Source organism: Microplitis mediator, chromosome 5 (genome assembly GCF_029852145.1).
Source record: "Microplitis mediator isolate UGA2020A chromosome 5, iyMicMedi2.1, whole genome shotgun sequence".
Lineage (NCBI taxonomy): Eukaryota > Metazoa > Arthropoda > Insecta > Hymenoptera > Braconidae > Microplitis > Microplitis mediator.
In genome coordinates, this window is record NC_079973.1 from 4,994,958 (window position 1) to 5,008,913 (window position 13,956).

The following is a 13,956-nucleotide window of genomic DNA, read 5'->3' on the forward strand; positions in this document are numbered from 1 at the left end:
TGACTTACTTAAAATATAGCCATTAGCTATAATTAATTTTTTATTATGCTCTTTAAATGAATTCAAGTGCAAATAATGACTCAAATTTAATTAAAATTATAAATATGCTATTTAATTATTGAATGAAAAAAAATTAGTGTGAGGTAAAAATAATTTTACAGTATTGTGTGACAGTAATTATTATATCCGTCTGAGTAATAAACGTAAATGCAAAAATTAATTTTCTTTATTAATTTTAATTTATAATATATTAATTAAATCGATTCGCTGATTTTGTTTTTCGTTGCATTAATCCAGTGTCAGGCTAAAAAAAAAAATTATTTATTTCTATTCATTGTCAGACAGTGCCCCCACCCCCCGCACTTTTTAAAAATAATCGATGACTTTCAATTGTAATGTTCGCATTAAAATTTTATCAATTAATTAAAAAAAAATTATAACATTAATTGAAAAAATGAAAATTTCACTGAGTTATAGATTTAAAAAAAATTTACTTACAGTTGATATTAATTGGGAGTTGAACGAAATTTGGAAAATAAATTTCAGTAAAATCTTCAAGTCAATTTTATAATTCGATTTTTAAATTTTGTGGGCTAAAATTTATTTACTAAATTTCGTTTAACTCGTAATTGATAACAGCTGTAATTTTTTTTAAATTCTATGGGTCGGTGAAATCGTCATTTTTTCAATTAATGCTTTAATTTTTTTGAAATTAATTAATAAAATTTTAATACGCTGGTGAGTCATGAGTGTGAATGTAGCAGACATTAGTCAAATTTAAAATAATAAATAAATAGAGTAAATAATTTGAAAAATCATATTTACAAAAAATGTACTCATTTATTTTAAAATTATTTAAATGCGCATTTTTTAAAAATTTTGTTTTATTAATTATTTACTCTATTTATTAATGATTTTAAATTTGTCTGACGTCTGCTACATTCACATTCATTGGTGAGTCATAGAATATTTTTAAAAAATCGAGGACACTGTCTGAGAATGCCCTTAATTAAAAAAAAAAAATTAATAATTACTTTGACTTTGCAACTCTCAAGCAATCGACGTAATTCCGAATTTTGTCTCTGAATTCCTTCAATTTCGCCCATCAATTTATGACGGTCCTTTAAAATATCATGATATTTTTGTAATCCAATCATAAGTGCATCCCAAAGTTTTTCTTTATCCGTTGAAAATATATCTCTATAACGTCGCCAGTACTCGATAATATCTTTCTCAGAAATACTTCGTGACAAGACTATTTTATTATCAGGAATAACTTTTTCCTGTTTGCTGTCAGATAATCCACGTGTCGTTACTCTGCTGTATTTTTCCACGAATTCACGGAGAGCTTTTATAACATTTTTAGATTTTATTTCCAACAAGTGGCCCTTATCGCAAGTTAATTTCATTTCTTCTGATTCACTTTTTTTACCAACACTCGTTACATCACTCAAGTGCTTTGATTCCATATCTTCTAGTTCATCTCTCCCTGCATCTTGATTATCATCATTTTTAACGTCAGACGAAATTAATTTTAAAATTTGTTCTTTTAATCGCAATGTTTTTTCATCCATAATCGATGTCGTATCATCGAGATTTATTTTATCTACTGACTCTTCTATTAGCAAATTTTTATTCAATTCATCTGATGATTCAGTGGTTTTATCTTCTGAACATATCGAGCAGTAGGAATAAGGCAAAAAAAAATTAATTAATAAATGAATTTGCTCTTCAGATGTAATATTTAATGCCTGTAAAGTTATTATTTAATAATTTTAATTAAAACTTATTTTATTTAAATAAAATTAATAATAAAAATTAAATTACTTGGAATACATGGTCGAGTTTAATAACGATTTGAGCTTTTTGTGTATGAATTTTTAAAAGCTCATGAACTTTGTCCTCAATCAGAAATCCAGTTTGATCAGATATCATTTTCATTATATAATTTAATAATTTTCTCTCTAAATTTACTCGTTCGGGTGACGTATCTTTTTTTTTTAGTTGACATAATTTGATCATGGAATCTTGTTCATTATTACCTGCAAGTACATCAACAATTTATGAGTTTAAATAAAAATTGGTAAATTTAATTATAGTTACGAAGATATAAATGGTTATTATTTAATGTTTGTTCCAATTATTGTACAAAATTTCGTTGGTTTCCCAACTTTTTCAAGTATTTGAAATTTATAATTAAGCAGAAACTATAAATACTATTTATTATTGACACTAATTTTTATAAAACTTAATCACAGTCAGAACTGTCATTTACGTAAATAAAATTAATGGTCTGAAATTAGTGTACAGAGACAAAAGTATTTTTTGGCGCAAAAAATTTTTACTCGCCCCAATAAAATTTTTACTTGTCTCGATAAATTTTTTGCATTATAAATTGAAAACAAAAATTTTATTGGAGGAAGAAAAAATTTTTTGAGGCGGTAAAAAAATTATTGCGCCAAGAAATTTTTTCTAGTCCTAAGAAAATTTTTGTTTTCAATTTATAGTGCAAAATATTTCTTACGCCAAGAAATCCTTTTTTTGTGTGGATTAAAAAATGACAAGTATCAGAGTTTAAATTGCGAAAGCCTTCAGTCAGCGGGCAGAAACATTATTTGTTTGTTCCCAAGGAACGAAACAAGTTTGTTTCTGCCCACTGACTGAAGACATTCACAATTGACGCGTTAATTCGCAGCATTGGATTGAAATCGGCTTCTTTCGACTGGCTGTAGAGACACTGAAACTTCAAGTTTCGGCGCTGGTATCTAAAAAATCTCTAGACATCGAGTGACAGACTGATAAATCAGATCTAACTAATATTTACTTTTATTAATAATACGCATGGCCTCTTGATATGACGGTAAATCTTCTTTTTTTAGGAGACTCTCCTCGGGTGGCTCCCACTCTAATCCCAACATTTGTTCATACACAATTTTATCCACTTTAAAAATCTTAAATTAAATATTTATTTTAAAACTTTTTAAATCTAAACTGTACAATAAATGTTATATATAAATTTATATATATAATTAATTTTACTTGATCCAATAATTTATCAGCGTTACGTGTATTCATTTCCCAAATCTGCATAAATTGTCTATCATTAACGTGAGTAAAATGATTTGATTTAGATTGTAATTCTTCAATACTCTTTTGTGTTTTAATAATTTGATCTTGTAATTTTTCTATTTTTAAACGCGTCGAGTTTTCCAATTCTGCATAATTTTTTTTCAATTCTGTGATGATATCTTGAAGTCTAAACAAAATTCAATTAATTAATTAATTTGAAAACTTAGCAACCCTATAAATTGAAAACAAAAATTTTTTGCGTCAAAAAATTTCATAATGCAAAATTTTTCTTGCTATAAGAAACCCTTTTTTCTGTGTATGAATCATAACTTTAATTGATCAAACAGAAAAGCTACAGCTTGCTGATTAATAATTAATAATATCTAAATAAATATAGTTATTAAACGTGACAGTACTTATTGATTCGTCGTTTTTGTTGATTTTTAATAATTGCATTTTCATCTTGACGTTTTTTAAGAACAGTATAACTGTAATTCAATTTCTCAAGATTAATCATACATAGCGCCTTCATATTTTCAACATCCTGTTGAAGCTTCTGACACTCGGTTTCCAGCCAGATCTTTTGTGCACGATACTGCTCTTGATGTTCAATCAATACACGATTCATTTCATTTTCATATTCACGCATTATTTCTCGTCTACGTTCTACGCCTCGGATCTCATTATCCTGACGTTCTTTGTACAACGCATCCCATTTCTTAGTCACATCTTCCAATATTTTACTCCGTTCATTTTTTAATGCGTCTTCTATTAATACTAACTCACGCCGATATGCTTTACATATTATATTTATCTATATACATAAAATATTATTTTATTTATGACAATAATTACTTGTCCGTCAGAGCTAGACCTCGTTATAAAACAATTAATTATTTAAATTCAGTATCAATGAAAGTTAATTAGACTTTAAAACTCAATTAGTTATAAAATTTGAATGACAAAAAAAAATCATGAATAATTAAAAAATTACTAGACAAATAAATTTTACTTGTTTTATAACGCGATCAAAAATTTATAAAAAATATAACAAATTAAAAAATACTTGAGTATCAATTCGATCGATTAATATATCGATATCTTCGTCTTGATTTTTCAGATCATCAGAAAATTTAATATCAGCATTTTCAAGCGCATTTTTTAACTCAACAATAATAACATCTTTTTGCGCCAAAACTTGCTGGCATTTATTATTTTGTGATTGAATACCGTCATAAATATCCAGTGGGTCTTTCGAATCCAATAATTCCGACCACTTTGAATTTATTTCGTCATATTTATCTAGTGAATCTGCAAGCTCACTTTCGAGTTTTTCAAGTAAAATTTTACGTATCGCAAAATCTTGTTCTTGCCGATGAAGTTCACGGGCTTCATTAGCTATTCTGACATTTGAAATCTAATTTGAAATGAACAAACAACTATTTTATTTACATTAAATAATTATATTTACTATTAAATGTCTTATTAACCTACCACTTCATCGCCTTCATCAACTAACTTTTGCATTAACTCAGCACTTGCATCTATTTGTTTTTCCGTTTCTGTTTTCGCATCCAACTCTTTATCTTCTTTATTATCTTGTCTTAATTAAATAAATATTTAAGGATCAGTTTTTTAAACCAGGTTTATTTTTATCTGGGCTTAAGGGCATTCTCAGATAAAATTTTATCAATTAATGAAAAAAATTAAAGCATTAATTGAAAAAAGGACACCGCAGTTGCGATTTCACCGAGATATGGATTTTTTGAAAAATTACTTACACTTATTATTAATTAGGAGTTAAATGAAATTTGGAAAATGAATTTCAGTAAAATCTTGATGTCAATTTTATGATTCAATTTTCAAATTTCGTAGGCTTAAATTTATTTACCAAATTTCATTTGACTCCTAGTTGATAATTGCGAAATTGCAACTACACGGAGAAAAATTGGCTTAAGAAATTTAAAAATTTGTATTGTGCTGTCGGCCAAACTTAAACAGGAAGTTGAGTCGCCAAAAAATTATTTTACTACACTACAAAAAATTCATACACTTCAAACTTATTGATAAATTGTAATGAATATTATTTGTCTCAATTAGGAATTATAGTAGAAAATAAAAAAATTTCTAGAGGCTAACAATAATTATAGTGCAGCATAATAATTTTTTGGGGACTCAACTTCCTGTTTCAAGTTTGATCGACAACCGGATAAAAATTTGTACATTTTTCTCCGTATACGTTACCTTTTTTCCAACTAATGCTTATACATTAATAATATATATATATAACAGTGGTAATAATTTAAACCCGGATTAAAAATAAGCCCAGTTTGAAAAATTGGCGCTGAATAAAATTTAATTATTTATTATTATTAATACAAAAACAATGTAAACTTACTTTTTTATTTTTTCTAATCGCTTTTGTATTCTCATTCTTCTCGCTAATATCCGTTCCTCAGGATCTTTTGACATGACAGATGGTTCTTTGTACTCATTATTTAATTTACTTTCCATATCTTTATATATTATTATATTAGTTTGTTATTTATAAACACAATAATGCTATTAATAAATAATTAAATTGCTATGAATACAAAAACATTATTCTTGTTAAGTGAAAGAGCATTTAGGGTCATGAAAGGAATCACTAATTATATTTACTTTACTATAAACAAATTTGGTTGCCATTAGAAACCTCACGGTATGTATATACAACTAAATAATATTTATTTATTTAAATTAATCTTAATAATTATCAACATAAAACATAATGATAAATAAGGAAATAAAAAAAATTGTTATTTGTTTTATTGAAATTATTGGAAATACATTTTTAGTTGAATTTTCAAATATTATTTTTTCTGGATTAAATTAAAATAAATAAGGGCCAGTTTTTCAAACTGGGTTTATTTTTATCCGAGTTTAAATTAATATTTACAGTATATCTATAAATTCTATATAAATTCATAATATATCGATATATTAGCATGATAGTGAAGTTAGCCAGCGTTTAATAATTTTTGAATTTTTTTTTCAAAACGATAAATCATAAAAAAAAAATATTCAAAAAAATTGCACTTATAGTTTTTTAAATTTTCTACATGTGCATATTTTTAGTTTTCTATATCAGCAATAGTATTTCAAACCCGGATTAAAAATAAATCCAGTTTGAAAAACGCGCTAAATTGTGAAATATTTAAATTTATTAAATACACAGATTCTATAAAAATTTATGAGTGTGAATGTAGCAGACATCAGACAAATTTAAAATAATAAATAAATAGAGTAAATAATAAAAAAATAATATTTACAAAAAATGCACTCATTTATTTCAAAATTATTTAAATGCGCATTTTTTAAAAATTTTGTATTATTAATTATTTACTCTATTTATTAATAATTTTAAATTTGTCTGACGTCTGCTACATTCACATTCATAAAAATTTATTAAAAATATTCAAAAAACCTAATTTACGCGGTAAAATAAATTGACTGATAAACGCGCCATCTTTAGTCCATTTCAAAAAGCACAAACCAGATGCCGCCACAAAATAAACGAAAGCGTTCTACAAAATGGCGTCGCGTGTCAGCCATTACTGAATCATCCAAAAACAATAAATTTTTTTTATCAAAAAGTATTAAAAAAAAACAATCGATAACCTATCAAATAAAAACGATTAAAACAAAAATTACAAATAACTGATAACAAACATTTGACCTTTCACAGATATTGTCCACCCGACAAAACAAATATCTAAAAAAAAATTCTCAATAATCCGTTACGTCATAAACTTAATCCAGTCCAGCCCAAAAAATAATTACACCCGTCCTACATCCATATATATACAAATAAAAAAAAAAAAATTAAATACATAAAAACATAATCCTCAGAAATGTTGATAGTAACATAATCCAGACAAGTAATAACAAGATAAACTCTTCGTACAGCGTCTGCGTGAGCGCCATTATCCAACCTTTCGAATCTTTAACTAAAATTCTTCGTAAAGCGAATAATTAAAATTAAAAATATTTCACAGACAAGGGCAGTATCGTCTCACAAATATTTAATCCTTCACCATATTGCCCCAAGTTTTAATTCCGAATAAAAGAAATTACAATACAACAAATACCCGTCTCTGCTGTAGATACAACTTCAGTATATAGAAGATCAGCATATAAATATATATATATATACATATACACCTATACATATACATATATATTGTTATAAGAGAGACACGAAGCCGTGAATAAAATAAAAAAAAATAAAATGGCCTGGGTTTAGGCCGCGGTGCGGGGGTTGGGTTAGCTCGTTCGACCCGTTATCCCTCCTTTTGAATCCCGCGCCATACCACCCTCTTACCCCACATGTCCTTGCTTCAATTCCACTGAGTTAGCTTTAGCTTCTCCCTACCTCCGTACCTTCTTTACCCACCTAAATACACACACACATATATTTATATACATATATACATATATATAGCATAATACATAGCATCAAAAGCATTTCACCCCACCACAGTGAATATACCTCCCGGCGGGGACGACAGATCGTGATCGTGAGCCGCCTCTCGAGGTAGACTCGTTCCGTGCCCCTACATATCCCTACTAACGTGTAGAATAGAGTTGGCCAGCGAGCCACATTACGAGCCCGCCACGGTGACGTCACTTCGTGTAGTGTAGTGCAGTGAGAAGGAGCGAGCCCAGCTCCGTCCGCGTACATGTTCAAATTAAAAGAGCGGTTGTTAAACTGTATACACATATTATACTTATTATTATTACTACAATAATACTCGATATATACCAGTAATTTTAATTTATTAATTATCATTATTTCACTTATTAATTAATTAATTCATTAATTAATAATATATCTAAAGTGTATACGAGTTTTATTTAAAATAAATAATTATAATTAATCAGTAATATGAAGAGATATAAAAAAATAAATCTAAAAATTTAAAAAGTGAAAATGGAGATTGTGAAGTAGTGATTTATGTGAAACAAGGAATTAATCACAAGTGGTTTAAATAATTTCATTTGTTGTTATTTTTATTTTGGTTAAATGATTATTTAAAAAAAAAAAAAAAGTCAGTGTTATTAATTATTATTTAAAATTGGAATACGGGGTTACAAAGTGTTTTTTTTTATGGTTAGAACGTAATAAATTGTGGTAATGGTGATTTATAATAATAATAATAATGATTATTATGGTGGTGTGGGATGTAAGATTGGGGTTAATTAGATTTTGAGTGTAAATTGTACCATGTGGCATTCAGCAACTGTTAAAATTGCTGATGCTGCTGCTAATATCAGTGGTGTATTCTTCTTTATATTATTATTATTATTTGTTGATAATTATTTAATTTATGCGATCGCGGTTCCACTTTATCGCGAGCGCATTATTCATGGTTTAGTTTTTTTATCAAATATTATTTTTGTGATTTACTGCAAATATTTATCCTACAATATTAATAATAATAATAATAATAATAATTATAAATTCCAACAAAAGCTACGGTAATCATCCCCGTTGTATTATGGGGTCATCACCTTTTACCATCATCAAGTGATTAATTGTGACCAGTGTTGATTGATTGCTTAGTGGTGATACAGATAAAATAAAAGAGAAAAATAAAATAATTTAAAAAGGGAATAAGAGTTTTATTCTCTTGTTTTGCCAATAGCATTTTTAATCAGTGCTTTGTACGTAAAATTAAAACCGAGATAAAAGTAAAACCCGATAAAAGTTAACGCGTGTGTGTTGTTACGAGCAAGTGAAATATTAATGGTCTGTAGCCTTAATCACTTCACTTGTCCGCTAAAAGTGTGTGTTTTTATTTTTTTTTATTTTATAAAAATATATTTGTGGTGAATAAAAAGTGTGCCTGTGAAAATATATATAATCAAATATATTTATTGATTTGTATATTGGTTTGAAGTTGTGTGTCGTTGTACAGTGCCGCAAAACGATAACACAACATCCGATCCCAAATGAAGAGTTCGGAGCAAAATGGTTAGAGAGACACGTCACCTGTGGGTTGGAAATCTGCCGGAAAACATCCGAGAGGATCGCATAAGAGAGCATTTCAAACGGTGAGTTTTTTCATACAATTTTATATTTATTTTTACTTGCAATAACATTTCACTCTACGTATTATTTATCAAAACACTCGAAAATTTGTCTAGTCATCCTAGAAATTTAATAGTCAAGTCTCTAGTCTCAGATGACTTTTCTTTTTGAATTTACTCGGTATTCAAAAATACCCGGGAAAATTTTTTATTTAAAAAATAAAATCTTGACTGAAAAGTGCGTTCATGAGGGAAACGCCCCGACAGCAGAAGTAAAAGAGAAAAAAAAAAACAAGGAAAGGTTTAATAAAATTTAATTTATCAAACAAATATATGTCCATATGCCAATGAATTACTCCGCCGTTCTATTATACAAAAATAAAATATATTTGTATAGGCGTAGATACAAAGGGAGTAAGTCTGTCGTAGAAAGGAATTGTCACCCCAAACTAGAACTCTATCCATCTTTGCCTCGAGTTGAATCGATCTAATAAAGAGAAATAGTAAAATAAAGGGTACGAAAATTAGTAAGAAAAATATATAGACATATATATAGTAAATATGTACAGTAATGTAAAATTGTAACTCACAAGTTGGCTGTAGGCTCAAGTTTTATAAGCAGAGAGTTGAGAGAATAATCCTCGGCAGTATAAATCGACACCAGAGCCTTGGATACTGTTTTGTATCCTCTTCTTTATATATATATGTATATATATATATATATTATTTTTTCTCTTTTACTCTCTCATCTCTTGTCTCTTGTCTCTCCTTGTAGCGTGAAGAGAACACCCCGGCGCGCGCCTCTCGTCGTTTGTTTTTTTCCAAAGTAATAATAGCAGAGGACAGCCATTTTGAGAGCTCGCGGCGGCACCAAGTTATTGTTCGACAGTGCGACTCAACTTGAGGATACCCACCGTATTTAATATCGTGCATACTACGTACTCTGTAGCTGTACTGTGTATAAATATATACATGTCTGCCTATAACTTAAATATTACAATATTATCTATTCATATATGAGGCCTTTATATTAAACCTGAGTACGTTAGTTTTATTATTTTTTCTTCTGCTATTTTTTTTTATTGGGATTACGGTAGTACGTTGGTTGTATTCACTGCCAATATCCTATCTATATTGATTCTCGGGATATACGAAATTTACGAATACTGTTGAGTGTAACCCATTGGTGGGAGTGAGACAGAGAGAGGGTCTGCGTGAGTGCAAGTGAGAGAATGAGTTTTGCTCCAAAGGAAAGAAAGAGACGGAACTCTAACGGTGACACGATTCAGTGTCACTCAACTTACGGATCTACTTTTCATATATTTATTTATTTTATTTTATATGGGAATTTTTATTACGTATAATTTTTTGAATCAACTGTGAAGTTGATGCAGTTTTTTTTATTCCAATCAACTTTTATTTTTTTTTTTCTTATTGACGATAGAAATTCATTGGTTTTATGATTGAAGAGAAGAAAAAAAAGCTTTGAATCTCCGATTCATTTAGAAATCATTGTTCACATTTTCCCCTAGAATAGAAGTTAATTCAGATCTTAATTAAATGTGAGGAGGGTTGTTCGGTCATCTTTATTTTTTTTTTTTCTTCATCTTATTTTATGTGGATAAAGAAGATAAGACCAGAAAAAGGAACCATCTCTACTGCCACAGTCATGTAATTTTTTTGTTTTCGTAAAAAAAGTGACAGTGAGATTTTTTCAATAAACCAACCCTATATATCGGTTACTTGTTTAATTAAACAAGGGGTTTATGTCGCTATTGGTGGAGCTTAATTTTTCTCAGCGGTAGCTCATCAAGAAAACTGGATTTTCACAGATTTATCTTGAGAAATTTTGACAGTTATTGTTATCATACACAGAAAAATAGAATTTCTTGACGCAAAAAATTTTTTTCATTATACGTAAATTGAAAAGAAAAATTTTCTTGTGTCAAAAAATTATTTTTAGACTTAAGAAATTTGTTGTTTTCATTTCGTTATGAAAAATTTTTACTCGCTCCAAAAAAAATTCTTTGCATTATGAATTAAAAATGAAAATTTTCATGAGTGTGAATGTAGCAGACTTCAGACAAATTTCAAAGTATTAATAAATAGAGTAAATAATTCAAAAAGTAATATTTATAAAAAATGCACTTATTAATTTCAAATTTTTTTAAATGCGCATTTTTTAAAAATTTTATTTTATTAATTATTTAGTCTATTTATTAATAATTTTAAATTTGTTTGATGTCTGCTACATTTACACTCATTAATAAATAGAGTAAATAATTGATAAAATAAAATTAAAAAAAAATGCACATTTAAAAAATTTTAAAATTAATAAGTGCATTTTTTATAAATATTTTTTTTTTTAATTATTTATTCTATTTATTTATCATTTTTAATTTCTTTGATGTCTGCTACACTCACTCATCAATTTTCTTGAGACCAGAAAAATTTTCTTGCTCCAAGAATTTATTCCGTCTCAGAAAATTTGTTCATTCACTTCATAATAAAAAATTTTTTTTGTACCAAGAAATTTTTTTTTTCCATGTACGTTTTTTTTCCTTACATACGTTTTCATGAGTGTGAATGACATGAGGCAAATTTCAAATTACAAATAAACAAATTCAACAATTCAAAATATAAAAATAAAAAAAATGCCCACTCATTTTCAAATTCTATAAATGCGCATTTTTTCAATTTTATTCGATTTTTATTAAATTCACTTATTTCAAAATTTAAAAAGTTTACAATTGTCATCTGCATCCACACTCATTACGTTTTCGTTGATATTAATTGTCCAAGTATATTATTGTTAATTATTATGGATTTTTTTACGGTAAAATATTTAAAAGAGCGTAGAGAAATGGAACAGTTGTCAGGGCTATTCAATTATGTATGTGTACTATTGCATTATATAGGATAGGATAAATTCTGGCTTAGCCCAAGTAAACTTGCAGCAGGAGTAAGTACAGTTGTGTTATGTGTTATGTGTAGCATGGCATATAGCAATAGCAATAGCAGTAGGAGTGCAGCAGGGACGGCTGACAAGGTTTGCAATGCCAGACAGTACATTGCCGCTTCACGTGCCAGCTGGCGATATTAAACGGTCGTTTCGACGTACATGACGACGAGGGCGAAAACTCATGGACGAGCACATTGCGCTAGTCTTACAATTTCATTTATCTTATTATACTTACACAATAATATATACATATAGTACATACGTATATATATATAGACAATTCGATATATACCTGAAATTAAATTATTGTTGCTTATTATTATATTATATTATATTATAAATAAATATAATATAAGAGTAGGATACAAACTGGCAGTATCTTAAATTCTCGCGTACAAAATGGCGGTAGGTAAAGTTGAGTCGTGTAAGCCGTGACCCCGGCATCGAAATAAAGTTTAAACATCAGATCGCGCCTACTCTTTTCCTTCTCTAATTTTATTATCTGTCCTCAGTTCACCTCGACATGATCGGGGCCTTCGGGGCATCGCTCTTGGATCTTATTACTAAAATAAAATCATCACTTGCTAAATCATCCCACTCTAATTTCTCGATGCATCACATCACCGTACTCTGTTTAAACTTTATATTTATCCTTTGAATTTATTTCATAGACTACTGACTATATGATATAATTAAAAAATATCCGTTTACTTTTACAATAGGTCAAGTCACAAGACATTTATGACATTACAATTATGGTAACATGAAAAAAAAAATATAAGAAAAATAAATTTTCAAATGACTTAAAGAATAATTTATTGCAAATAATGTCGGTAAGATATAAAGGTGAAGAACATAACGCAGTATGACGTGTACTTATTTTCTCGTACATACTTTAACGTACATACATATATAATGTACGTTGCTTTGTATATATATATATTTATATATATCGGGTGGTACGTTTTGACGATACTTCCTGTATGCGTGGCTACTGGTGTGCTGGTGCGCGCGCGCCCCCGCCCGCTCATAACGCGCGTGTACGTGCGTCCGTGCGCGCCCATTCGGGTGTATGTGTCGCGGCTTGCCGGCGTATTTTGGTATATTGATCGCGCGCGGTCTACTATCTTTCTCTCTCTTACTCTTACTCTGAAACTCACCCTCTCACTCACTCATTCGTTTCTCTCTCTCTCTCTCTCTTTCACGTCCCCTATCTTGGCCCCCTTCCACCTCATGGCCTCTGTATTCTCGCCTGCCCCCATCGTCCAACGTCGCCGTTCTGCGCTTCTTCGTCTCTTCCATTTCTCCCTCCGGGAGTTACTCGTTCGTCTCCCATCCATACAATATATATATATATATATATTTATATATATATATATATATATATATATATATATATATATATATATATATATATATATATATATATATATATATATATATATATATATATATATATATATATATAGTCTTCTCTTCACTATGCTGAATATCTTTTACTCTGATACTACACTACTATAAAGTGTAGTATGTAGTATGAAATGTTTAGTATACGTATATATAAGGACGGAATATATAAATATATGTATAAATTTTTATATGTATTTCGTGAGTCTCGCCCTCGACGTCAATCTTCCAAAACCTATTGACGCATGTCACGCATTTTCAGCCATTTGAAATTTTTTTTGACTAGTTATATATTTATAATTGTAAAAATATATAAAGTTTAGGCTTTCACCGAGTCAAGAAAAAAACATGCTCTAAAATATTTTACAACTTCGTGGTAAGTGATGAAGAAGGTCATCTCAACGGTTTTATTCTTTTCAATTTTTTTTATTTTACTTTATTTTTTT

General features: G+C 28.7%; 2 protein-coding genes across 13 annotated transcripts in view; one reads left to right on the plus strand and one right to left on the minus strand.

Annotated features, from left to right (window-relative positions):
* Positions 1 to 164: 164 nt before the first annotated feature.
* LOC130667693 (dynein regulatory complex protein 1) lies at positions 165 to 7,247 on the minus strand. Of its 10 annotated transcripts, none has more exons than XM_057469466.1 (10): positions 6,942 to 7,247; positions 5,468 to 5,585; positions 4,564 to 4,672; positions 4,136 to 4,486; positions 3,486 to 3,883; positions 3,040 to 3,256; positions 2,825 to 2,951; positions 1,828 to 2,042; positions 1,035 to 1,751; positions 165 to 304 (listed from the first exon to the last, which is right to left on the minus strand). In XM_057469466.1, exons 1-10 carry the CDS (start codon positions 7,033 to 7,035, stop codon positions 251 to 253), a joined length of 2,400 nt encoding a protein of 799 aa, XP_057325449.1. In that variant the 5' UTR covers positions 7,036 to 7,247; the 3' UTR covers positions 165 to 250. The 10 variants fall into 10 exon arrangements, with proteins under 10 accessions (XP_057325449.1, XP_057325458.1, XP_057325456.1 ...); XM_057469475.1 differs by having other exon boundaries at positions 5,468 to 5,631; positions 7,044 to 7,245; XM_057469473.1 differs by having other exon boundaries at positions 5,468 to 5,653; positions 7,044 to 7,245.
* Positions 7,248 to 7,733: 486 nt separating this feature from the next.
* The window catches only part of LOC130667427 (protein split ends-like), a 94,161-nt gene continuing 87,938 nt past the window's right edge, over positions 7,734 to 13,956 (plus strand). For all 3 annotated transcript variants that reach the window (XM_057468988.1, XM_057468990.1, XM_057468991.1), the window contains exon 1: positions 7,734 to 9,165. In XM_057468988.1, the coding sequence (XP_057324971.1) occupies positions 9,083 to 9,165 (83 nt within the window). In that variant the 5' untranslated portion in view covers positions 7,734 to 9,082. The remainder of the gene's footprint in view (positions 9,166 to 13,956) is intronic.

Bases quoted from the DNA above. Each gene is read 5' to 3' on its own strand.
- LOC130667693 (XM_057469466.1), bottom strand. From the start codon at position 7,035: ATGGCGCTCACGCAGACGCTGTACGAAGAGTTTATCTTGTTATTACTT. The intron at 3,257-3,485 runs GTACTGTCACGT...AATTTTGTTTAG, and splicing joins CAAAAACGACGAATCAATAA to ACTTCAAGATATCATCACAG. The intron at 305-1,034 runs GTAATTATTAAT...TTTTTTTTTTAG, and splicing joins TTGAGAGTTGCAAAGTCAAA to CCTGACACTGGATTAATGCA.